Here is a 27292-nt window from a genome sequence, read left to right on the forward strand (position 1 = left end):
AACTGTTTAAATGATGTCTTATTTAAGGGATATTTATACAGAAGCAGTAAAAAGATACTCAGGCAAACTCTTATTTCTAAGGCAAAAATGCACTCATGCAACAGCAATCAAACAAGCAAATGCAATACAGCACTTACGGACAAATGTTACGGTGGCTATCTGCGTGCTCCAAACTGTATCTGGAGGAACTTTTAAAGGTGTAAATTTTACTTCGACTGCTTCATTTACAGGTGTAATAATTACATTCTAGACATATAAAAAAAAATTCCTGTGATATTTGAAAGAAAATTCACAATAAATATGGCATACCAAGAAACAGTTATTCAACTTGTTTTGATTAAAGATATTTAAGCAGCAATTTACATAATGAACTAACTGTTTAAAATAATAATACACATTAAACAGCAATTTATTTTTATATATTTCTAGTAAATATCTCATTCTTCTTTTGAAAGTGATGGTGAGTCTTGTTTCACATGCAAACAGAAAAGGAGGTCCCTGGCTATCACAATGCCGAGCAGCCATTATGATTAGGAATGCAGCCAGGTTACACAAAATTTTGGTGCATTCTTTGTGAACGGAATAGTTGTGGTAAGAATCACCATCATACAGTTAAGCAATAGCTGAAACATGTTCTTAAAGAGGGTGGGAAAAAAAAAGTAATACATAAAATTCCAGTGAATTCAAAAATGTGTTGTTACTACCATTCCGTTACATATAGAACAGTAACGAACATGATTTCCATGCACAAAATCAAAATTTCCACGTATGAGCGATGCCAAAATTAAAGTTCTACATATTTGTAGGACCTCAAATAAGAGAGCTTTTGAATGATATTGTCTGATGCAGTTGTAACCGTGAATAATTAACTTGCATGGGGTGCCTTTAAATAACTAGGAAGAAGTGGTGAACAGAATATTAGCGGCCTAAAAAAATACTACAGCCACAAATAACAGAAATTATAAAGCTGCATGATGACTGAATATGGAATGAAAGAGATTATTATGTTTGAATATGAAAAAGGTGTGAGGAGCTTGTAATATTTATCCAGTGACATTAAAGGAAACAGCAGGATAGATTGCCAATCTCCATCTATAGGGATAATTAAATCCCTCAAACTCAGATGAATTCCCAACAGATCTGATTAGTGCAAATATTTCTCCAATTTGCAAACAAATTGTGTCCCTGAGATTTGTCACACACGTGCTTCCAGGTATGGAAGACTAGTGATTGCTACCTGGAAGTCTAAAGTGCTGATGGAACTGATATTCAGATCCAATTTGTGAATAAAATGGAAAGAATTTCAGTACACTTGCAACTATTTGAAACTTCTGTTTTATTTCCCCACATAGGAAGAAAAGAAAAACTTATTACACATTGAAGAAATAGTTTAAGAGTGACATATGCAATGGGAAAGTAGGATGACCACAAGTGCTTAAGATCAAATAAATTGCCACCTAATCTTTGGAAATGGGAAGCTTATGAAATTTCAAGTAGGATTTGGTACCTTTGATTAATATTCAATGTAGTTAATATTAAATACTACATTCAAAAACACTAAGTTTCTTCCTTACTATACAGACTTCTGCTAGCACAAGTAAGGTGCCTCCGTAGCCAGGTGGGCAGGAGCAGCAGTGCATAGAACACGCTTCTTGATTAGACCAGGGTTCGAACTCGTGCCCACCAAATATGGAGGATGCAGAAAGGTCAGGGAATGACCGCTGCATATCCCTGGAGCAATATGGCCTTAGTTGCTAATGCTCCTAAAAACCAAATAACAACAACAACAGCACAAGTAATACATACACTAGTATTGGTTTGGCTAAAGCACTGACATTAAATGGCTAAGTTCAATGTAAATCTGAAATTCTGTGTTGTATATACTCTTCAGCCTGATATGGTCACTGCAGAGTTTGTGAAGCTTCAGTATCAGAAGTATAGACTATTATTTTAGAACAAATGGCTTCTGTCAGCCCATATGGCTAAAAAAAAGTCAAAAATATACATGTGCAAGGAATATGACTATACGATCTCTTGACTTTTGAACACCTTGCTTTCCGAGGACATAGTAATTCATATATTGGAAGCAATTTTCCCTGTATTCATATGATGATATAATGGAAGATATATGGGGGAAAAAAAATAAATAAAATAATTCACATTCTTGTTACTATATGGTTTGTATTAGAATGATACAAGGAAGTCACCATTTCAATAATGCAAGGAAGTCACTGTTTGATGCATTCTGTATTTATGCACATTGCATTTCATTTTATATATATACAATGTAGCATTATATCAACAATAACAAAGTGCAATAAAATGTTACATTGGGTAGAAGGTAGAATAGTATAGATGATAGAAGTGTCAGCAAAGTTTCATTCCAAAATCTGGCAATGGTCTGTTCACACAACTACAAGACTTTAGACTACATTTATATATTTATTTATAATTAATTTTTTTCTTAAACTTCCTAGTTATAATTGCAAGGTACTATATCTTCACTGCATGATAAATATCAGGGTAAGCATTTCTATGAGAGGCAATTAATGGAATGATGCAATAAATGTCCTACTGTGTTATTGTACACAAATGTACAATAACGCATATACAAAAATGTTACAATACAAAATAATGGAAGTTTTTAATTCTCATTCATTTAATTTTATTTTCAAAAGTGATGAAGTTAGGTAAATTTCATAAAAAGTGAAATCTAATTAGTAATTTGGGAGATTTCTGGGGTCTTAACAATGTTAATATTCTAAACCAGGGATAGGCAACCTTTCAAAGGTGGCAGACTAAATCTGCTCTAATCTTGTATCAAATGAACCAAGTAATAAATATTAAATTTCAAGGCATTTATATACATCACCTTCCGACAACCATCCAGACACACATCTGTTTCACAGTCATATTACTGCCACACACTTTAATAGTGTCATTCCTTCTGTGGCCACTACAGCATAATCTCCACCTTCCTGGGAAAGCTTTTCACCAATGAATGACAGACTGCAGCAGGTATAGTCCTCCACTTCCCCTGCAAAACAGTAACAATTGAGTTACTGATGTGGGATATGGTCTAGCTTCACCCTACCTTCCATTGTTCATCCCACAGGAGTTATACAAGGTGAAATTCAAAACTCTGAATTGACTTCCATGTCCACGAACCATTCTCTAAGAGCACTGCACATACAGCAGGAAGCATTATTGTGTTGATACAACATGGGTCTGTACCAAAGAACTGCAACATAAGGAGAATTGTCCAAAATATTAAGGTAGGCATTGGCAGTCATCATTCTCTGCACAACCACCTAAGGTCCAAGATCAGATCATAAGAAACAGCACCACACCATAACCCGATTTCCAAACTTCTTTGTAGACACAATGCACTCCAGCTATAGACATCCACAGGCATCCTCCACATCTGACTGGAATGTATGGATTCATCATTCCTTAAACCCTATTTCATGCTCTAAGGGCCAATTACAGCATTCACTGAAAATGAAAGATGAGACTGTTGGTTGCACCTTGGTGAAGTTGGGTTATGCATCACCATTCTCTTATGAAAATTTAAGCTGTGGCACTCCGAATATGGTGCATTTGTATAGACCTCAACCTCCGGATGATGTTTTGTGGGGAAGATTATTGTACTTCCCCTTCCAAGTACTATATGGTCACATGAAGTGAGTTCTGTGCATTGCTGAATGGCAGTGGTATAGCCACACTTCCATTTTGCAATAACATCATCAATGGTCGACTTTGATGATGGCTGTCAGTAATTGCATGAATCTCAAGCCAAAAACATGATATCCAACAATAATGCCCCTCTTGAAATTAGTCAGCTGAATTATATGTGCTATGACAAGAACAGCTAGCTTGTGCAACTCATACAACTTTCTTATATACTAGTCTGAGCCACTTGTTTATCTAGGATGGTCCAATGGACTATTAAAACAGGAATGTCTGGATTCAAGGTTTAGGCCTAAATGGTTATCAAATGAACTAATGAGACTTGTCACAGAGAAGAAAAATGCATCGGATGCATATAAATTTTCAAGCGACTCAGAAGCCTACGGCAAATATAAGTTAGTCTGTAATCAGGTCACAAAGGAAGTTAGGCAGGCGAAGGCAGATTACGAGAAATCCTTGGCAAAAGATGCTAAAAAAAACAGCAAGGATTTCTTTACTTATATAAACTCTAAAAGGAAGGAGATGAATCTGATTGGTCCACTTGACATCGATGGTTTGAGCGTTGATGATCCTGCTCAGATAGCAAACAAACTGAATGAGTATTTTGCATCTACATTCACGCATGAGGAATTATTAAGGTTTGAAAATGGCAGAAGATTATCAAATTGTAGCAGGATACTTAATGATTTTGTAATAACTGAAAGCAAAGTGGAGGAGAAATTGTTGAAGTTAAACATAAGAAAAGCACCTGGGGTGGATGGAATCTATCCAGTTATATTAAAGGAGGCGGCAAAGCAACTAAGCAAACCCTTAGCCATAATTATGAGAGCATCCTTGGACTCAGGGGAGGTTCCCACGAACTGGAGATGTGCAAATGTATCCCCAATTCACAAAGGGGGATCGAAGGGTGACACGAGTAATTACAGACCAGTTAGTTTAACTTCTGTTCCGGGTAAAATAATGGAGTCACTGGTTAAAGATGCATTGCAGGATCATCTAGACAAGACTGCAGCAATAATTCAGACACAGCATGGGTTTGTTAAGGGAAAGTCTTGTCTGAGAAATCTGATAGAATATTATGATGTGGTTACAAAGGAACTGGATGCAAAAAATAATTTTGATATCATATATTTGGATTTCAGGAAAGCTTTTGACACTGTTGCGCATGGAAGACTATTGTACAAATTGGAGCAGAATGGTATTAACGGTACGTTTCTACAATGGATAAAAGGATGGTTGAGTGGGAGAAGACAGAGGGTGGTAATCAATGGGTGCTGCTCTTCGTGGACTAATGTTATTAGTGGAGTCCCACAGGGTTCGGTGTTAGGTACACTGTTGTTTTGTATATTTATCAATGATATTGATGAAGGTATATCAGGCTTAATGTCGAAGTTTGCAGATGATACAAAGGTTGGCAGGGTTGTTAATGACAATAATGGCAGTGTGCTACTGCAACAGAATCTAGATAATTTGGGCAGATGGGCTAAGAAGTGGCAACTGAAGTTTAACCTTGACAAATGCAAAGTACTGCATATGGGTAGAAGTAACCCCAGAGAAATGTACCAACTGTGTGGTACTATGCTTAAGGTGGTAGAAAATGAAAAAGACCTGGGAGTAATTGTGCAGTCAGATATGAAGTTTTCTGAGCAATGCAGACAGGCTGCCAGGGCAGGTCATGGGGTTTGTCAATGATATATAGGAATTTTGCTAGCAGGGAGAAGGAGGTGATTGTCCCTCTGTATAAGGCAATGGTCAGGCCACACCTTGAGTACTGCGTACAGGTCTGGAGGCCTCATTTTAGGAAGGATGTAGATTTACTTGAGTGTGTACAGAGAAGGGCAACAAAGATTGGTGAGGGGAATGAAGGGATCCTCTTACCAAGAGAGGTTTAAGTTCTGCAAATTGCAGTGGCTGGAGACTAGGCACCTGCGTGGTGATCTGATTGAGGTGTATAAGGCCTTGAATGGGTTGAGCACGCTGAATTCTGATGGGATCCTTCCACTTGTTCAGATTACGAACCTAAGGGGGCATAAATTCAAATTAAGAAAAGACAGATGTAGAATAGATGTGCGGAAATTTGCCTTTAGCCAGCGGGTGGTTAATTGGTGGAACAAACTTCCATCTGTCATTGTGGAAGTTGATAGGTTGAATAAATTTAAGGAGGAACTGGACAGGTGTTTGGAGGGAATGGTGTGATTTTTTTTTTTTTTTTTTTTTTTTGGCTGATGCTGCATAAGCTCATACACTTGCTTTCTTGCATCACATGCCACCACCACTACTACTACTACTTTTTAGATGGTGGTGTATAAACCCCAGGGGCTCACATCTGGTGAGTATAGGCTTTGCAAACCCAGGGTCCTGAGCTGGATATCATCATTCTTCTCTTTCCTGGTGATTCCTTTCTACTTCTGACTCTCTCTCTCTCTCTCTCTCAGGGTAACTCGGGAATTTTTTTTTTTTTTTGGCTTTTGCAGCATAAGCCTCCTTGCACTACGTGGCTAATAATAATAAACTAGGAGGTTTCGCCCCATACCCACTTTGCTAACTAATCCTTGGCTTCAAAAAGTAGCCAATGGAATGAATGTATTTGAATACTGATGAATGACTTACAATAAAGTTGGTATTCAGTACAGATTAACCGAATAAAAAGACAATGTGAAAAAAAGTAAAAATGCGTATGAACTTATTTCTTACCTCATGGATACATTGCTGAAAACTTCTTTCTTCACAATATTATGAACTGTGTTCATAATATTGTGAACAAAGTAATACATGCGTAATATATTGAGTGTTTCCCACTGAAATTTGTTGATTGTCATAGTGAAAAGCCAACCATATGAAAAACTTTGCTAGTGACAACTAAAGGTAAATTATAGCTCTCATTCATATTTGGTATTATACAGGAAGGGTAATGCTTTTAACCAGTTTCTTGCTGGTTAAGATCTAACTGCAAACTGATGGATTTGACTGGCTAACAGTAAACTGATTCTAATTAATAAGCTTTCTGAGTCTAATAAATACTGTTTCTTTTATGTATTTTGTGTGCTGAATCAAATGTTATTGTTGGTTTTTTTATAGTGTCAATACTTTGGCAGCAACTGAAGGTTTTATGTTTTTTGACATTTATATGATTACATAAGCAATGTGATATATAAAACCCTACTGTATTAATATAAGTTTTATGTATTTATTTTTTTTTTTTTTTAGTTTGCTATGGCTACCAAATTGAAGGTGTAAGTTACCTACAGACTCATGCTATGTTTGTGGATATTATATAAGGCCAAAGCAAGTATAGCAAATATCATTCGTAACACCAAGTTTTTTGCAATGCATATAAAACTTATTTTGGAATGTCTAAGACCAATCTAGACAAGTTGTGGGGACCATTTCTGATGTAACAGTTGCAGGTCAAAATTACAGGAATGGCTTTGTGGTAGTTATAAATGTGTGCTTTTTGCTATAACTCAAATATGGAGAGAACCCACAAAGCTTCATGATGAATGTTAGTATTGTATGGTGGATATATCAAAGTTTTGTTTATGGATTGAAATGCTTTAGATCCCAACATACCACCCCTTTCATGCCGGTGCCATACAACAAAACCTACCCAATTCCCAATCCGGCTTCCAGAAGAGTCTTCAGAATTGGATGCTATTTGTTTTTTTTTTTTAGGAGCATTAGCAACTAAGGCCATATTGCTTCGGGGATATGCGGTGGTTATTCCCTGACCTTTCCGCATCCTCCGTATTTGGTGGTCACGGGCTTGAACTCCGATCTAATCAAGAAGCGTGTGCTTCGCACTGCTGCTCCTACCCACCTGGCTATGGAGGTGCCAGAATTGGATGCTGAATCTAATAAAAAGGATAATTGACATTAAACCTCAGAAACCTGTTGAAGTGCCATATTTCTCTAATCAGAAGATGTGGATAACTTAATAAGTATTGGGTCTAACCATATCCAATACACAGCTTCTGATATCTCAACATTTAAGAGAGTGGAATATACTAGTTCCTAGCTGTAAGAATTCCACATACAGATATAAAGTGATTGGATCCACTTTACCTCTTCCATACTGTTGCAGAAACCCTGTGCTATTATTCTGATTTGATTTGAATGGTCTTCATGAAGAAATTGTTACTGGCCACAATCCAAAAGGGTAGTATCTTTTTACAAACAGTTCAGGTAACAGTTTGAAAGCTGTCCTGCTTTCTAATAGGAAGAGAAGATCAAGTATGGCCAGTATTATTGGGATATCTATGGGGAGTCCAAGATACTGGGATTCTGCCTGAGTTTGCAAGGTGGTTTCAAAGAAAGCAAAGTTCCTTTTCTTTCTCTGCCTCTGGCACAGCAAGGCGGTAGATCAGCAACACAGGAGAAGAGCTCAGTCCGCAAGAACTGAGTTGCATACATGATGTAATAAACAATCCCATAGTTCCAAGAAACAAAATCTTGCTTCCATTACTCCATACCAAGCTGGGACTGATCAAACAATTTGTTAAACACTGTCTCCTCAAGATGACATCTTCAAGCATATACAATCCATTTCAAAAATTTTCTGATGTAAAGGTGAAAGGTGGCATATTTATTGGTCCACAAGTAAAGCAGATGCTGAGTGAAATATTTGGTAGTCATTGTCTTGTAGTGAATGGCTTTACTGGTAACATTAAGTCAGAATTACAAAGAAATTATTTACAAAAACAAAATTACAAAAAAGTGATTACAATAAAAAAAAAAAAAAAGACTAGATTAACTAAGAAGCCCCAGGAATGCATACAGTATTTATCTGATACCAAGAAACTTGTGATTATACCATGTGATAACTTACATTTGCATACCATATATTTAATTATCTGTTGTTGCCAGCTGCAAAAGGCTTCTAATTTTTTGGTCATTGAGTGTATTAAGAACGGGCAACAGATTTGTATTACATTAGTGACATTAGAATCTTCCACCTTAAGCAGATAACAGTGGATAGCTTTTATATGTCCTGTTCACAGCTTTTGTTAGGATTTCCTCTTTTTGTCTTTTCTTTATTTTATTAAGGATATAGCTGATTTAGCTAAATGATCTTGATATATTCACTATCAGAAATTCCCACGTCTAGGATCCAGCACAAAAAAAAATCCCCCCCCCCCCGAAATAGGCATTATTAACATGTGCTAGATTTATTGTAAGACTGAGAAAGTACTGAAAGGTATTTGAGCACATATATCAGGTTTCTCCATATTTGTATTTTGCAGTATTTTAAATGGCCTAAAGCTAGTAGTATTGCTTTCAACTATATTGTGTAGATGCTATACTCATTTGTGGGTTGTTGTAATTATATGCAGAGATATCTCAAATTTTAAAATGCCTTATCAGTTCCATTTAAATAAAAATTTCATTTTGCTGAGTATTACACATTCAAATGGCTGTGTTTATGAAGCTGAGCTGCAAGAAATTAATAATAGGTGATAGAATGAAAAACTACAGTATATTTAAAAATATATTAAATTATTAGTACATGAGCCATTATTTTAAATGGCTCCTGTACTTATTTTACAAGCTGTGGAATTACCAAAACAAAACTTACTGCAATGTGAATATGTTTTTGTCCTGAATTTAAAAGAGACAGAGATAACGCCTTTGGTTCATCCTGACTCCTAAGTACTCCAAAATCCAAAACTTCTGTTGGAGAATAAATACCTGGAACTAAAATACTTCAAATAAAATTTCTGAATTTTAACAAATTTTTAAATATTTAATAAACTTATAATGGTTTTATAGTGGTGGTGTTCACTGGATAATTATGCATTTTTAAAATATATTTCAAAGTAAGGTTCCCCACCAAAAGGAGGGCGATACATGGTGCTTCATCTTAATATATAATAATTCAAATAAATACACACTGTAATACCATGTGAACCTATATCACTCAGAAATTATAAAATATCTCAAGAAAAGAAGAACACCATTTTCAAGACATATTCAAAACAACTGAGTAACAAACTGTACAAGTATTCAGCATATATACAGTAGAACATCATTTATACGGAATAATTGATGCCAGACCTCTTCCAGATAACCAAATTTTCCAGATAATCAAATGTAAGGTAAGATTATATAAATTTAAATCTTACCTTACCATTAAATTAAATAATTAAGATTAATTAAATAAAAAAAAATTATAAATCAATCTCAGAAAACAGAAACATCCATCCAGGAATTTTTAAGATTTTTATACAAAACAGAAAAATTAGAAATACAGTAAATCCCTGCTATTCGTGGTATCTGTATTTGTGGTTTCGCGATTGCTGATTTAATATAAAATGAAACCTAAAAAATGTGAATTTTAAAGCGCCGTGAACATTTTCCGCCATAAAAAACATGGGCATGGCTAAAATCATCTTTCCCGGTCAAAATAGCACTTAGTGGATGGGGGAAAGGGGTGACAAAATCGTGAGCATGGATGTTTCTCGTTAACCCTTGTTCAGTATGTGCTATGCGCTTGTCATGGAAGGTTTTGTCATTTGCTTTTAATTTATATGCTTATAAGTTGAATAAATTTATAAATTGATATGCTTACAAAAGTGAAAAATCTACCGTTTTGCAGTGTGTTAGTGTAAACAGACTTTTTCAAGTGTGTTAACGGAAGAAAGTGATTTTATTGTGGACAAGTTCTTTTCTAACCCCTACAAAAATATGGCTACGAATAACAAGGGAATTGTGAAAAGATCAAAGAAGGTGATGACATTAGCGAGTAAAATTCAGTTATTAGAGAAAATTTCTAATGGTGAAAGTCTCATCAGTTGCAAAACATTATAAAATCAATAAGTCAATGATACAATCAATCAAGAAATCGGAAGAAAAAAATCCCCCGGAAGTGTCTGTGAAAACGCGCTAATTGCTTCAAAAATTTGCTCTGCAACTTGTGATGTTAAATTAGAAAAAAAATGGAAATAGCTTTCAATCTCTGGATAGAAGACTGAACTCAAAACAAAATTCTGTTAAGTTCACTCATCATTCGTGAAAAGGCAAAACACCTTTATCAACACTTTAGCGAAACTGGTGATAGCACTGGCAGGATAAGTTTTTTAGCTATAGCAAAGGCGCTGGATTGAAAGATTTGTTTGAAATTTCTAATAAATATTACATTTAATATTAAATTGTTTCTTATTTTCATTTCGATGCCTTATGCTTGCATTTCACTATGTACTGTCTATGTACATAGTCATATTATGAATATGACTATGTACATAGACAGTACATATACAAAATTTTAGACTAGTTTTTCTTATATATTTCATACTTTGGAACGGAACCCCTTTATTACTTTGGGAGCAGGCATTTCACTTTTAGTGGCTAGGGATTTTCTCTGTAATGCTTTCCATAATAAGCCCATGTCATCAACATTATAAATGTTTTCTTTCTCGTAATTTGCTATAACTGAAGCAAACCTACACTGCAGATTCGTCTGCAGAAATTTTTTCACACCGAATATCTAATTCATATATAGAATGACGGTTTAAAGTTTTTCAGCCAACCTGTGCTTGCCTTAAAATCTTCATTATCTCTTAATTTTCGATTAAAATCCAATGCTTTTTCACACAATGTTGGGCTGAACACTTGTTCACCTAAACTTCACTTCTGAAGAAACCACAAATAAAGTGCACTCTCTAAAGCAGCAGTTCCAGGTTTCAACATTGTCTTTTTCCTGCTGGATCCTCCTTCACTATCCATAATCGAAAAATTCTGTTATAGCACTGGAATTTTTCTTAATGTCATAAATTGTCGAAGTCCCAACATTAAACTCTTTGGACAGATTTCTTAAATTTCACCTTTTCTAATTCTATTAATAATTTCTGTTTTTTGTTGCAGTGTTAAAACTACGCGTTTTCATTTCATTCATATGTTACTGTAAAAAATTTTAAAAAATAATAAACCGCACAGTTTCGGGCCAATATTATTCTTACTGAATCTTGAGCTAAACTAATCTGAAATTCACTTATGGTTTCTGAGAAAACAGTAATCTCAGCGATATTTTTCTAAACACATTTCTGAAGGTTACATAGAATTTTAGAGGTCACAACCATAAACAATTGGGCTTTTTGTTTGTACAATCTGTTATAAACAGGTAGTAAACTCGTTCTCTTGTTTATTAAAATCAAAATTCAATTTGCAAATGTGATTACTATATCCGGCGCTTACTGTACTACTGTTAATAAAAAAAAAAAAAAGCAAGATCAGCCTTTCCAATTATTCCAGATAACTGACATTCTACTGTAGTTATAATTTAATTGTATTCAGGGACTTATAATTCTGCTTCAATCTTCATTTTCTCTCGAATTACCAATTACTGTATTTTAGTTTTATCTTAATCAATTATGTTGCCTTTAATTAAGTGGCTAATTTTACAATTTAATTTACATCTTCATTTTATCAGTGTATGCATTAACATTTGCATGGTTGTTTGAAATTGTATTTATTAGCATTCTGCGTTTGACTCATTATTCACATTATTTACATCCTATGTAAATAATTTTGCATTATTTTGAATCTTGCAACTTGTGAATACCCCCTTGTCAAATTCAAAAAGACTGCCAAAACAAACAGGCAAATATCACTATAACAAAATTGAATGGAAATGCAATAAAATTTTGTTAGTGTACTGTGTATAGTATCATTATACAATATGTGGAATCTTTAAAGTTTACATTTCTATTCATGTCCCCAAAAAACTGTGTGCAGAATTACAAAGAGTTGATATAACTGTAGGCATCACAAATAGGATGCACAAGGGCTGTTCAATAAATGATCCTAATTTTTCACGAACAACTATACTGCTTACTATTTCTAGCTGGGCTTCAGAATTTAAGACCAAACCAAGCTGCATCATATAGCAAGTGCGCAGTTGACCTGTGTGCATGGTGTAACCTCGGTGGTCTATCACGTTTATGTCTGTTCAGTTTCATTCACCTACATATCAATGGAAGTGACATACGAAACACAGTATGCTGTTCTCAAATTTTGTTTTCATTGCAAGAAAACATCACAGCTGAAGCATAAGAAATGTTAAAAGAGGCTTGTCATGAATCTATGCTTCCTATGACATAGCTCGCAGTTAATTTGAGATTCAATCACAGAACTCGATGGTCCTGGAGTTGTCACCACAGATACCATAAACACTGCTTCTGTAATTGTGAGAGAAGATTGTCGTATAACAGTAAAGCAACTGGCAGAGATGTTGAGAATATCAGTAGGATGCACCCATAGTATTCTCCATATGAATCATGTTTGTGCATGCTGGGTTCCAAGACAATTCACACCTGAGCAACAGAAAGTTTGTATGGCAGTTTGTCAGAAGCTGCAATGGATGGTTACTGAAGATCGTTTGTTTGTTATTTGGTTTTTAGGAGCATTAGCAACTAAGGCCATATTGCTCCGAGATATGCGGTGGTCATTCCCTGACCTTTTCGCATCCTCCGTATTTGGTGGTGACGGGCTCGAACCCCGGTCTAATCAAGACGCATGTGCTACGCACTGCTGCTCCTTCCCACCTGGCTACAGAGGCGCCACTGACTGAAGATGATGTGGCATGCAGTCATCTGGCATTATCATAATCTGCCATTATCATAATGGCAGATGACTGCACGCAGGTGGGTGGATGCTGCATCGCAGCAATGCGAGATCTCACATTGCTCATACTGTCATCAAGTACTTAGCCAGCATTAATGTCAAATGAGTTCTTCATCCACCCTACAGCCCTGACCTTGCATTCTGTGATTTTTTTTAATTTCCAAAGTTAAAGAAGGAGCTGTGAGGAAAATGTTTCCAGTTGTAAAGATATCAGAGGCATTTCCCCAAATGCACGTTAAAATGGCCTTCACCATGTTTTTGAAGAATGGCACAAACGTTGGAGCAAGTGCATTTCATCAAATGGGGACCAACCACTTTGAAAAGACCATCAAATTATGGATGATTAATAAAGTCATGTTGTGAAAAAAATAATAAAAATTAAACACTGATTGCCAGCAATACAAACTGCATAATTTTTCAAAGCAGGTGTGGTTCATCTTCAAGTTACTGCATGCTCAATTTGAGAGAATGTGCCAGGAAAATTAACAATTCTTTTAAGGAATTCATGACAAGTATTAAAAAATCTTTTTAAATCTCTTGTAAGCAATAATGACGATCACTGAGTTTCATTTTTGACACCATAACAGTCATGCAGGTGGATGTATATAAGCTGTATATTAAAACAAGGACTGTGCTGTTTATTATAAATAAATAAATTTTTTGTTTATACTGCGGAATGACCACACAGTCAGAGGAGTTCACAAAATTGAAAGAAAACAAGAAACAGCACCATATTTAGAAGTCACAGGCTTGAACCCTGGTCACTCAAAGCTTGGTTTGGGTTTTTTTTTTTTTTTTTTTTTAGGAGCAACTAAGGCCATATTGCTCAGGGGATATGTGGTGGTCATTCCCTGACCTTTCCGCATCCTCCGTATTTGGTGGTCATGGGCTCGAACCCTGGTCTAATCAAGAAGTCCTGCCCACCTGGCTAAGGAGGCGCCGTCACTCAAAGCATGTGTACTTATGCACCCTCATGCATGACCACTCGGCTATGGCGGCTTATATAATTGTACATACCTTTTGAAGAGAGAATATTCATATTTATATTATTTGTTGTTTAATACTTGTAAACCATGTTAGAAAAAAAAAAAAAAGAAGAAGAATTTCTCTCTTCTAGCACTGTCACTCATTCGGTAAACTATGTGAACAGTGATAACTACTACTAATTATTATGAATGGTTTGCAGTTACTGTACAGAAGCTGTGAGAAAGTGAGAGAGTGTCCAGAACAAGTACATTGGAAAAATGTATGATTTAAAGTTTTAACATAGTCATGTGGGATTAAATATATTTTTTGTGCACATAATTGAAGTTGTTATTTAAAGAAAAAATTAACTGTGAAGCTGCTTCAGATGCTTTCCTCTTGTTTTCAATTTCAATACTACTTTTTCTGAGCCAAGTTCAAAGACAAAAAATATAGAAATTTTATTACATACCTTCATATTTCATCAAACAGTTCTAACTTCCTGAAAGTTTTTTTTTTGTTATGTGTTATTTATTTTAATATTGCATCCAAATCTCCAGGTTCATTTTATTCTTCACCAAAGCTCAAAAGAATTTTAAGCAATTGTTAATCAGTACAAAGCAGATTTTAAACACACTAAAGAGGTGAAAGCTTACTTCTTGTTGAGAATTCCAACCTCTAACCAAAACTATTGGTTGCAACATTTTTCCATTTCTACTTCCACCTCTGTTAAAACTCGATGGTTCTACTGCCACTCCAGCTAAAGATAAAGTTGACCTGTTAGCATCCTGCTTGTCTTCTAACTATTGTATCAAATTAGTGGGGACTACAATTATGTTTTGGTCAAACAGCTTTGCTTTTTTGCTTCTTTAATACAGTACCTTTATGTGTAATTATTTAAAATGCTAAAGAGCATCCTTATTATTTAGGAAAGTATGATTCATTCTTTTCTCATTACTTCATTAAAAGAAGTCCACTGGTGCTAGATAGGGAAGTAGGTTGAATGGTTGATCTGTAAAATGCCATATATCGTCAGAAATGTCTTTGGAACAAGTGTGAAATGGGCAGTAGGCAGGGACACTGTTGTGCAACAAGAACCAGCTGCCTTTCTTCAAAACTGCAGCCTCACCCATCCAGGAAATAGTCTTTGAAGCACCTATACATAGAATGCTGCATTGACACTCTCTCTCCCCCAGGTACAAATTCCTTGTGAATCACACCCTGTTTGTCAAAAAACATGATCAGCATCATGATGATCCTGGACTTCTGTAAATGAAATTTCTGGACTTTGGTGATGATTTTGAAGTCCACTGACTATTATCTCTGGATAATACTGAAACACCTAACACATCTCCAATGATAATACAGTTGAGGAAATTAGGATTGTCTTGGCAAATCTGGATGAAGTCTTTACATAATAACACTCTTTGTTGCTTCTGCTCATTTGTGAGATTGTGGGGCACAAATTTTGCACTGACCTTCTTTTCCCCTAAATTTGCATGCATAATTTGATGAATCATCTCTTTATTCATATCCAATTCATCAGCCAGCATTATGAGGGTCAAATGATGATCTCTTGACCACAATTTCCTGACCTTTTGCAAATCTGTCCTAATTTCAAGAGGCTCACAGATGCCCACTCCTTGAGTGAACATCCTCATGTCCATCTTTGATCCACTTATACCATTCAAACATACTGGTACAACTTAATGTTTTAGCACCATAAACTATTTTTAACATTTTGTATGTTTCTGTTGCAGATTTTCCCAATTTAAAACAAAATTGATATTTGTTTATTTCTCCACTGCAAAACTGTGTCAAGGAATGTTAATGTTAATAACAAAACTGGTTGTTACTTTCAACCTGTCAGCCTACTGGACAATCTCTGTACCACCATCTGTTGGAAGAAGTTTGAACTATAACATATCTTCTTCTTTAATGCTGCTGAATGGCGTTTGCGACTTCGTTTTGATATTGTTCTCTGTCTAGTGTTGCGTGTAGAATTTGTGCTGTTGTCATTTGAAGCCAGGTGTTGATGTTATCTAGCCATGCCATTTTCGGTTTGCCTGGGCATTTCTTGCCTTCGATCTTTCCCTCCGGGATGAGTGGTAGTGGGTGATATTTTTGTTGGTTCCTAGCGATGTGACCTAGGTATTTGCATTTCCTGCTGATGATGGTTTTGAGCAGGTCCCGTTCCGTGTGCATGTCCTGCAGGACCTGTACGTTGGTTATCTTGGCTGTCCATGGGATTTTCAGCATTCTTCGGTAGAGTCACATTTCGAAGGCCTGGAGCTTTTTTGTAGTGGCTGATGTTAGAGTTCAGGTTTCTACACCGTAGAGCAGTATTGGCCAGATGTAGCATTTCAATGTGCGTAATTTGAGCATGATGTTCAAGCTTCTGTTGCTGAGGAGGGTTTTCCACTTGGTGAATTCCTGCCTGGCTTGTTCAATTCTGCTTTTGATTTCGGCCTCATGGTTCAGCTGGTCATCAATGAGTATTCCGAGATACTTGAAGCGGTGTATTTGCTCTAATTTTTCATTGTTTAGTTTGATTGTGATTTTGCTTGCAGTCCTGCTGACCTTCATCACCTTTGTTTTCTTTTTGTTGATTCGTAGCCCCCATGCTTGGCTTTCTATGTCCACTTCGTTCAAGATGGTCTGTAAATCTTGTTCTGAATCCGCTATTAGTGCTGTGTCATTGGCATATCTTAAGTTATTGATGTAGTGTCCGTTAACTTTTATGCCAATGTTCTTGTCAGCCAGTGTTTGGTCGAAGATCATTTCCGAATAGATGTTAAAAAGAATGGGAGATAATGGACAGCCTTGCCGGACGCCTTTTTTTTATTGGAATTGGGTCTGTCAGGTCGTTGTCATAGCGAAGCCGGGCTGTTTGATTCCAGTAGAGAGTTGTAATAAAGTTGATATCGTTGTTTTCAAGCCAAGTTTTCTCAGTCGGTCAATTAGACGGTCGTGGTCTACTGAATCGAAGGCTTTCTCGTAATCAATAAAACATATATACACGTCTTTTTGATGTTCATGGCACCTTTGTAGCAATATTTGTAAACAGAAAATTGCTTCTCTGGTGCGTCCCCTGCAGAATCCGAACTGTGTGTTTCCTAGTGCATTTTCGCACTTACATATTACCCTTTGCTGAATCACCTTGAGGAAGACTTTTAGCACCTGGCTCATTAGACTGATCAGCCTAAAGTCTTAGCATTTCCGGCTGGTAGGGCCGGAAATGCTTTTTTGGTAGGGCCACGAAGATGGATTGGAGCCATTCGGATGGAATGTTGTTGTTGTTGTAGATTTGATTGAACCATTTCGTTAGTTGTTGGATGTTGCTGTAGTCTAGTTGTTTCAGCAGTTCCACATGAATCTGATCAGGTCCGCAGGCCTTGCCTGGCTTTGTTATTCGGATGGCATGTTCCACTTCAGATGTTAATATGTGGAGATTATCTTCCTGTGTTTGTTGTTGCATTTCTGCCGGTTTTCTGTTGGTGCCGAACAGATTGTATATTCCAGGTGTCGAGTTTGGCTTGTTTGCTTAGTATAGGTTGATTGTTGTCCATATATAAGCTTGGGATAAGAGCCGGTTTGTAGATGTTTCCAGCTTCTTTGAGCTTCTTGTGCAGGTTATAGTTGTCATTTTTCTTGATTAGGTCTTCAATTTCTGCACACTGATCTTCCATCCATTTTTCCTTTGCCTTCCGGATTTCCTGTTTGATCTTTTGTTGTATTTTTTGTATTTTTCCCGGTTGTTGTTGCTTTTGAATGTTCTCCGTTCATCCATTAGGTCTAGTATGTGCTGGGTCATCCACCGTTGTTTCTTTTTCGACGCCTGATGTCCTAGCAGGGTTTCTGCTGTTTCATTGATGCACTGTTTGAGTGAACGCCCGAACGCTTGCACATCTGTTGTTATTGCTTTGATCGATCTGATTGTAGTGTTGAGAGGAATCTGTACTTGTCGCCTGTTGGCGTTGGTCTTCAGTTTCTCCAGGTCGATTCTTTTTGTTGTGCTTGTGTGTTTGACTGCTCGTAATTTGAGATGTAGTGTTGCTATTACTTACTGGGTTATAGTCTGATGATATGTCAGCTCCAGGGTAAGTTTTTGCCTTGAGGACACTTGACTTATATCTGATGTTGATTAAGATGTAGTCAATTTGGTTCCTGACGATATTGTTGTCAGAATCTTGTGGTGAGGTCCAGGTGTATAGTCGTCGAGGTGGTAGTTTAAACCAAGTGTTGGCAATGCTAAATTTTTCTTCTTGGCAAAACTGGACAAGTCTGTCGCCTCGTTCATTCCGTGTCCCCAAGCAATGTTCTCCGACTATGTTTTGCAGCTTTCCTTGACCGATTTTGGCATTAAAGTCACCGAGGATGACCGTAATGTCGTGCTTCTTCAGCGACTTTAAAGTGTTGCTTAGCTTGTCGTAGAACAATATAACATATCACTTCCGTTTATTCTCAAATGCATCAACATGACTGCAACAGCAACAGTCCAGGAATTTTACTGCCACACCTTATACTTCTGTCTCAAATTTAATCTTACAAACTTCTCTATTTTCATAATCTTTATTTTATGAAAAAAAAAAAAATCACATTTTTTGAATGTAAAATGGAAAAGATAAACTATTTTCAAATTTCATGCATTTAATGTACACTTACAGCTTCATACTCCAGTACCGCTCCAAGATGATTAGATTCATTGTGGAAAGTTTTTTTGGTGGCCAATATGTCACTGGTACACTTAATAATGGGCTGCACATTCTTTGTTGAAGCAAATGGGTTTGATCTATTTGATTTCAAAATATGACCCTAGGATAACAAACAGCCACTGTTAATAGTGACCATGAATGCTATCCCAGGACCACAGATAATTGATGCTTTTATTTTTTCTTGTTATTGTTAGTATATTTTTCTTGTTAAGCAGCACAGAAACTTATTTATACAGTATCAATTTATTACCAATTGGGCAACAAACTCAACGCAGTAAGCTGATATCAAAAAAACTTTGAGTAAGTCTAGTTCTACAAGCAGTGCAGTGCACATGGACTACTAGGACAGCTTGTGCGATTCTATTCAGGATATACAGTAAATTTTTACGCAATGTCTAGAAACACTCATGGATTGACAAGTGCCAGATTTGAAAATTTTCTGGATTTTGGTGTCAAAATCCAGGTTATTTGAGCCTAGTTATTTGAGCAGCTCTAAAAGAACACATTTTAACAATATTAAACATAACAAATGAATTTATTTACATAAATGACAATATAGTCATTTAAAATAACTATATTGTCCTTTCATCTGTTTTCGCAAGTAGGTTTAAAATACATAGATGGTCTTAACTCTCACAACAGAAAAACCTTGCCTTTGTAGTGAATTGACCTGGTGCTAATTTCAAGGTAGCTTTAGCTATATTGCAACTTTGAAAACTGATTTCATAACTGCATGGCAGCTCAAACTAAACTTCTTTATAGCTAATTCTAATAACAGATTAAACAACACTGCACTCCTCATAAATCTTTTACAGGCAGCAAATAGTTAAGTTTATTGAAAAATTCTGTCTGTATGTTGCCACTAGAAGCCACCTACTATCCAATGAGAGACCAATTATTCCAGAAACAGGCTGCCTGCAGGCTCATCTTTTAAACAAATGGCCAATTAATCTTTTGGAGAGACAATCTGTTTGAAAATAGTGTAATACCAAGGAAAACTGTTGCAAAGGCATTATCTATGCAGCTTAAAATCTGCTGACTGCAAAAACAAATTAAAGTACAAGAAATGTCACTTTTTTTTTTGCATGGATTCTTGAAAGACAAGTGTGATAGTTAACAAGAATGCCAGATTGTTTTCTGAATATTTCCAGGTTGTGAAGTGCCAGATTTTAAAGTTTATTGTATATAGAAACTTTGCTATTAGATACAAAAGTAATTATTCATTTGTATAAAACAACTGTTAGGATCACACCTTGAATGCTGCATACTTTTGGAAGGATGTCAATATGGTAGAAAGGGTACAAAAAAAGGTGCAACGAAATTGATTACATGCCCAAAGGAATATTTTTACTAGGGCAGACTTCGATTTATCAGTTAGAAAGTTTGTAAACCAGTATCTGCCTAACTATTTGATTGAGACACCTAAAGTGGTTGAATAATCAAATGTGGGACCTTTACCCATTCTCAAGAGCATAAATTTAAATTGAGAAGATATAACTGTAGTACAATGTACAAAAATTGCCATTATCCAAAGAGTAACTGATTATTAGAATAACTCCCATTTAGTCTTGTAGAGGGGAAAAGTTTAACTAAACTTAAAAAGGGATACTCAGAAGTAAATGAAATGGGTAAAGTTAACATTAGTTTCATTTCATTTTTTGATTTCTTGCATTGTTTTGCTAATACTAATATTAATTGGAAAACTCAGTTAAGGAAAGATGCCCATATAAATTCTTACTTGAAGTAACTTCAACTTCAACTGGTAGAACTAGATAATCTTGGCTACTACTGTTGGTCTTTATACGAATATAGGCAGTGTGGTTCCTTTCAATTCTTGCAACAAAATTTGCTCTCATTACTGGTTTTGTTTCATAGGGTGGAATTTCCTATATATATATATAAAAAGCAGCATTTAAAGAATTTAATTAAAATTTTCAAGAAATTGATACTAAATTCATTCGTCATCATAGGATTGGCATATTTTTAATTTAATAATTATGTACTACTGGGGAAATAAAAAAAAAAAATGGAAAAATTTTTCCTTGCATGATGGAAGCCACTGATACTGCTATTTTTTGTAACAGGTAAAAAAACAAAAAAAAAAAAAAAACCTATCTTTTTTGTATGTGCTTGAAAGCACATTTCAAATCAGGTAGGCATAACACCTAGTTATGTAATAAAATACTTCACTACATGTGACTCCAATGTCTTGCTAATTGGCAAAAAAATAAATAAATAAATAAATAAAATAAAAAAATTTTAAATTAACTAATTTCAAACACAGAATATGCTTGTAAAAACAAAATGGCCATACATTTACAATGTCCATTTTGAAGTCTTTGATGATGATAATAAAATTATAAATAAGCTTAAATTATGATAACTATTGGCGTAAAGTCATGTAAGGAGCTCCAAGTGCATCTACTGTTGGCTCTGACAGACAAAACATTAATGAGTTAGTGGTGAGCTAACTGAAGTGTACTCTGCACACTTTAGTGAATTCGGGCTCTTCCAATGTTGTAAATTTGGCCTATTCCAATGTTGTAAAAAACTTAGTGGTGAACTGTTGCGGTTGTAGTGGCTTTCAATTTTCCAGATATTTCATATTCATGGCTGGTATTTCTGGTGATGACTTTTTTTCATGCTGGAAAGACACTGCAGACAACACTGCAGTTGCCTAACTGCACACTGCTCTCATGATGGGATCATCGAACACCATCTCCTCTGCTGCAAATCACATTGGACCTTTGGATTTGTTTTGGATAATCCAATATTATAAATAACTGGCAGTCATGGAGAGTAGAAATCTACCCAATGGTTTTTGCACCTTTCACACAAAAGGATCAGTCATTTCTGAGCCCCTGTCTACCTCTCAAAAACATTACTTTATATCGGCAACAATAAAATCTATTTATTTAAAAGTGATAATGACAAAAAATGTGAATGAAAGTAGTATCTTTTAAAGATAGTGCAAGAAACCAAATTATTTTGATTTATCAGCAAATGATGACATAAACTGACATAATCCTTTCAGTGAATCATGCTCAGATATTATTTTTTGCTGTAGACTCCTCTGCTTTGTCAGAACACATGTGAAATGAGTAATAGCTTTAAGCTACATGTGAAAACTCACACCAATGTGTAAAATGAAATTTGACCTAAGGTTCCTATCCCCATGCACATTCAACAGTGCACAATATTTATTCAAAGAAAACTTACTTTCACATTTGTTTTTTTATTCTATATAAATTCCATAGCTGATGAGTCTTCACTGACAGCAATACACGCTACTCTCCAAAGTCATTCCAATGACTTCAATAGCGCATTAGTCTCCTTTTTACCCACTATGACACACTCCACCCTTCTGGGTAGACTTTTCCCCAACAAATTATAGTCTGCAGCAGGTATAGTCCTCCTTTCCTCCTATAGAGGAGTGACCAGTTGAACTACAGATGTGGGATGCATTGGCATTACCATTATCTGACATTCCAGTTCCAACAAGTGCTACATAAGGTTCAAATTGTCAGTCATTCCAATCTTCATACCTTCATGACCACAAACCAGTCTCAGACAGCACTGGAAGTATGGCTTGGAGCATTATCCTGTTGAAACAAAACTGGGTCTGTGCAGAAAAATGGCTCATCATACGGAACATGAAATGTCCAAAATAGTAGTAGTAGTAGTGGTATGTGATGCAAGAAAGCAAGTGTATGAGCTTATGCAGCATCAGCCAAAAAAAAAAAAAAAAAAAAATCACACCATTCCCTCCAAATGCCTGTACAGTTCCTCCTTAAATTTATTCAACCTATCAACTTCCACAATGACAGATGGAAGTTTGTTCCAGCAATTAACCACGCGCGCTGGCTAAAGGAAAATTTCCGCACATCTATTCTACATCTGTCCTTTCTTAATTTGAATTTATGCCCCCTTAGGTTCGTAATCTGAACAAGTGGAAGAATTCCATCAGAATTCAGCAGGCTCAACCCATTCAAGGCTTTATACACCTCAATCAGATCACCGCGCAGGTGCCTAGTCTCCAGCCACTACAATTTGCAGAACTTAAGCCTCTCTTGTAAGAGAATACCTTCATTCCCCTCACCAATCTTGTCGCCCTTCTCTGTACACGCTCAAGTAAATCTACATCCTTCCTAAAATGAGGTCTCCAGACCTGTATGCAGTACTCAAGGTGTGGCCTGACCATTGCCTTATACAGAGGGACAATCACCTCCTTCTCCCTGCTAGCAAAATTCCTATATATCATTGACAAAACCCCATGACCTGTCCTGGCAGCCTGTCTGCATTGCTCAGAAAACTTCATATCTGACTGCACAATTACTCCCAGGTCTTTTTCATTTTCTACCACCTTAAGTGTAGTACCACACAGTTGGTACATTTCTCTGGGGTTACTTCTATCCATATGCAGTACTTTGCATTTGTCAAGGTTAAACTTCAGTTGCCACTTCTTAGCCCATCTGCCCAAATTATCTAGATCCTGCTGCAGTAGCACACTGCCATTAGTGTCAATAACAACCCTGCCAACCTTTGTATCATCTGCAAACTTCGACATTAAGCCTGATATACCTTCATCGATATCACTGATAAATATACAAAACAACAGTGGACCCAACATCGAACCCTGTGGGACTCCACTAATAACATTAGTCCATGAAGAGCAGCACCCATCGATTACCACCCTCTGTCTTCTCCCACTTAACCATCCTTTTGTCCATTGTAGCAACTTACCCATAATACCATTCTGCTCCAATTTGTACAATAGTCTTCCATGCGCAACAGTGTCAAAAGCTTTCCTGAGGTAGGCATCAGCACATATGATTCCTGCAAACCACCTAAAAATCTAGGCCATACCATGAAAACAGTTCCACACCTTAACTTCACTTCCTAAAAATTTCACTGTTTACACAATGATATATTAAGCCAAAGCATAAAGGTTGAATATTCAAGCTTGTCTTCAATGGGAGCATAAAAATACTCATGATCAAGATCAAATGAAGTAAAGTATACAAATTTTATTTAATTTCAAATACTGCTCTTTGATTGAAATATTCCCTGTAATGAATTGTGTAGGACAAACACAGCCATGTTAAGGGTTAAAGGTATACACAAAAGTCATAATTTGTTTAAATGGAAATTTTACTTCCATACACCACATGGCTGTTCACTTAGACAAAAAAAATTATTCAGTTCAACTATACATTTGCTAACAGAGACCACCTGCCAGCTGATAAGAAGACAGTAAGCTTCAAAAAGCTGACCTGGTGATGTCTCAGAGTTTTAAATATATGTATATATGTATCTGTTGTGGGGCAGTACCTGGAACTTTTTTTAATCACAATGAACTCTGTGATTAAAAAAAAACAAAAAAACCCCAGCATGTGAGTAGAATGTTTTTGTGACGTTTAATGTTGTGAGAGTTTTAAACATATAAGAATTTGCCTTTTCAGGTGATGTTATACAATTTAAAAAGACTAGCAACTTAGGCATATCTCTGATTAATGGTATTTATCTCAAACTGAACTTTCTGCTCATTTGAACTGAAGACAGATGTTGAATGATATTGATAAAGGTATATCAGGCTTAGTGTCAAAGTTTGCAGATGATACAAAGGTTGGCAGGGTTGTTAATGACAGTAATGTGCTACTGCAACAGGATCTAGAAAATTTGGGCAGATGGGCTGAGAAGTGCCAACTGAAGTTTTAACATTGACAAATGCAAAGTACTGCATATGGGTAGAAGCAACCCCAGAGAAATGTACCAACTGTGTGGTACTACACTTAAGGTGGTAGAAAATGAAAAAGACCTGGGAGTAATTGTGCAGTCAGATATGAAGTTTTCTGAGCAATGCAGACAGGCTGCCAGGGCAGGTCATGAGGTTTTTTCAATGATATACAGGAATTTTGCTAGCAGGGAAAAGGAGGTGATTGTCCCTCTGTATAAGGCAATCGTCAGGCCATGCCACGAGTACTTTTTTCCTTTTTTTTTTTTTTTTTGTTAGTTGTTGGTGCATTAGCTTCTGTGGCCATAATGCACCTCCCAAGGTTTTTGCACTACTCTGATCCAAGCCCGACGCGGAATTTGAACCTGCGACCTTCGGGTTGCCAGGCAGGCACTTTACGCACTCGGCTAGCCCAGTCGGCTGCCTTGAGTACTGCATACAGGTCTGGAGGCCTCATTTTAGGAAGGATGTAGATTTGCTTGAGCATATACAGAGAAGGGCAACAAGATTGGTGAGGGGAATGAAGGGATCCTTTTACCAAGAGAGGCTTAAGTTCTGCAAATTGCAGCAGCTGGAGACTAGGCACCTGCAAGGTGATCTGACTGAGGTGTGTATAAGGCCTTGAATTGGTTGAGCATGCTGAATTCTGATGGGATTTTTCCATTTGTTCAGATTATGAACCTAAGGGGGCATAAATTCAAATTGAGGAAAGACAGATGCAGAATTGATGTGCAGAAATTTGCCTTTAGCCAGCGGGTGGTTAATTGCTGGAACAATATTCCATCTGTCATTGTGGAAGTTAATAGGTTAAATAAATTTAAGGAGGAACTGGACAAACATTTAGAGGGAATTGTTTTTAAATTATTTTTTTTTTGGCTGATGCTGCATAAGCTCAAAGGTTAAATTTGCTTTCTTGCATTACATGCCACTACTACTACTACTACTCATCTTTGAGCTTCAGTGGTTGATTGAAATCTAATGCATTAGATTTCTGCATTAGATTTCTGATTGAAATCTAATGCAGATTGAAATCTGCATTAGATTTCAATCCCATGATTGAAATCTAATGCAGTATAGCATATGAAATTTATTTGATTTCTGTTTGTTTTAACTGTAAATTATTTACCAAAATTTTGCCTTTGTTCTATTCCAATCACAAAGTCTCATGTATAAATTTAAACTTAAGCTCAGAATTGCCATTATTCTTTTTATTACTGCAATGAGCATTTTTTAATTTCTTATTACTCATGCAGTGAAGTATCTTTTTACAGTAAATTAATGTACAGCTTTGTTAAAATTAAAGTATCTCTATGTAGAGGGCTCTGGAGAAAGTTGTAAGGCTCATACTGAAGAGAAATTTGGACAACAGGTACAATAAAAAATGTGCTCGCCATTTATTAGAAAAAAAAAATTAGTTAAAAAATTTGTCACATGTGGTGCTGTGGCAATACAAATCACTTCAACAGCGCTGCAATTGTTCAATGTATCCTCCATTTTGGTCAACAACAGAACGTAACGTGTCAACTGGAACAGCCAGCACATGACATCTAATGCTATCCTTCAGATCTGCCAGAGTTTGACATCCTTCCCGATACACCTGGTTCTTCAAAAAACCCCAAAACCAGAAGTCGCATGGGGTGAGGTTCGATGATCAGGGTGGCCAAGATGTCTGGAAACAATGGCTGATGACCCGTTCGTCTGTAAAGTGTTGCCTTAGCAATCTTTGGACACAACGGTGGATGTGGGGGTAGTGCATCATCTTGAATGAATATGGTATCCTGAAGGTACCCACGTTGTTGCAGCTCTGGTATTGCCAAATTTGCCAACATTTCAAAACATCACTGTCCAGTGACATAACAAGTGTGGGGTCCAGTCCGTGTTACCTGTTCAAAAAAAATATGGCCTAATCATGAATATGGCCATAAATCCACACCACCCCACTTTCCGAGAATGCAGTTGCCCAAATGCGACAGTTGTGCATATTCACTTGTCCATTTAAGCAGAAGTCCATTTAAGCAAAGGATGTTCCATGGTCAAATGATATCCATTGTCATTTATGCCAGAAACTGAAGTGAAGGGCGTATGTGAAATGAATATCTGCATCACCATGCTTTAGTTGCTGTAGCATGTGCATCTTGTAAGGACAGTACCACAACACCTGACGCATTACTAGCCCTACAGTGAAATACGGCATGTCCACTTCACGAGAAACAGCTGGCACACTTGCACTACCACATGGAGATTGACTTGATAAATTCACGACAGCCATAGCCACATCTTCAACACAAGAGGAGTCCACTCATTTTTGACCTCTACCTGGTTGAATACCAAGATGTCCTGTTGCTTCAAATTTTGCAATCATTTTGCAGATATCACAAACAGTCATAGGTCCACTTATGTGCGCTTTTGACGCTGGAATTCTCTGATAGTCGTAGCTGCACTGTTGCTGTTCTGAATAGTACAGCTTCACTAATAGCACCTTTTCCTGCAACGTTGTTGGCACTGCTGCTGTAGTGCAGGCACACATCTACTGTATGATTTTGAAGAGATTGCTTTGCTTTTATACAGTACAGTA

The 27292-nt window shown here is 36.4% G+C and overlaps 1 protein-coding gene across 1 annotated transcript in view; it reads right to left on the reverse strand.

Annotated features, from left to right (window-relative positions):
* The window catches only part of Tmem131 (Transmembrane protein 131), a 448968-nt gene that overhangs the window by 322471 nt on the left and 99205 nt on the right, over window positions 1-27292 (reverse strand). The window contains exons 9-11 of the mRNA XM_090388275.1: window positions 20722-20869; window positions 9263-9381; window positions 138-246 (exon numbers count right to left, since the gene is read on the reverse strand). Coding sequence (XP_090244401.1) covers window positions 138-246; window positions 9263-9381; window positions 20722-20869 — 376 coding nt within the window. The remainder of the gene's footprint in view (window positions 1-137; window positions 247-9262; window positions 9382-20721; window positions 20870-27292) is intronic.

This window comes from Mastigoproctus giganteus, chromosome 2 (genome assembly GCF_048544385.1).
Source record: "Mastigoproctus giganteus isolate SK-2022 chromosome 2, ASM4854438v1, whole genome shotgun sequence".
Classification (NCBI taxonomy): Eukaryota; Metazoa; Arthropoda; class Arachnida; order Uropygi; family Thelyphonidae; genus Mastigoproctus; species Mastigoproctus giganteus.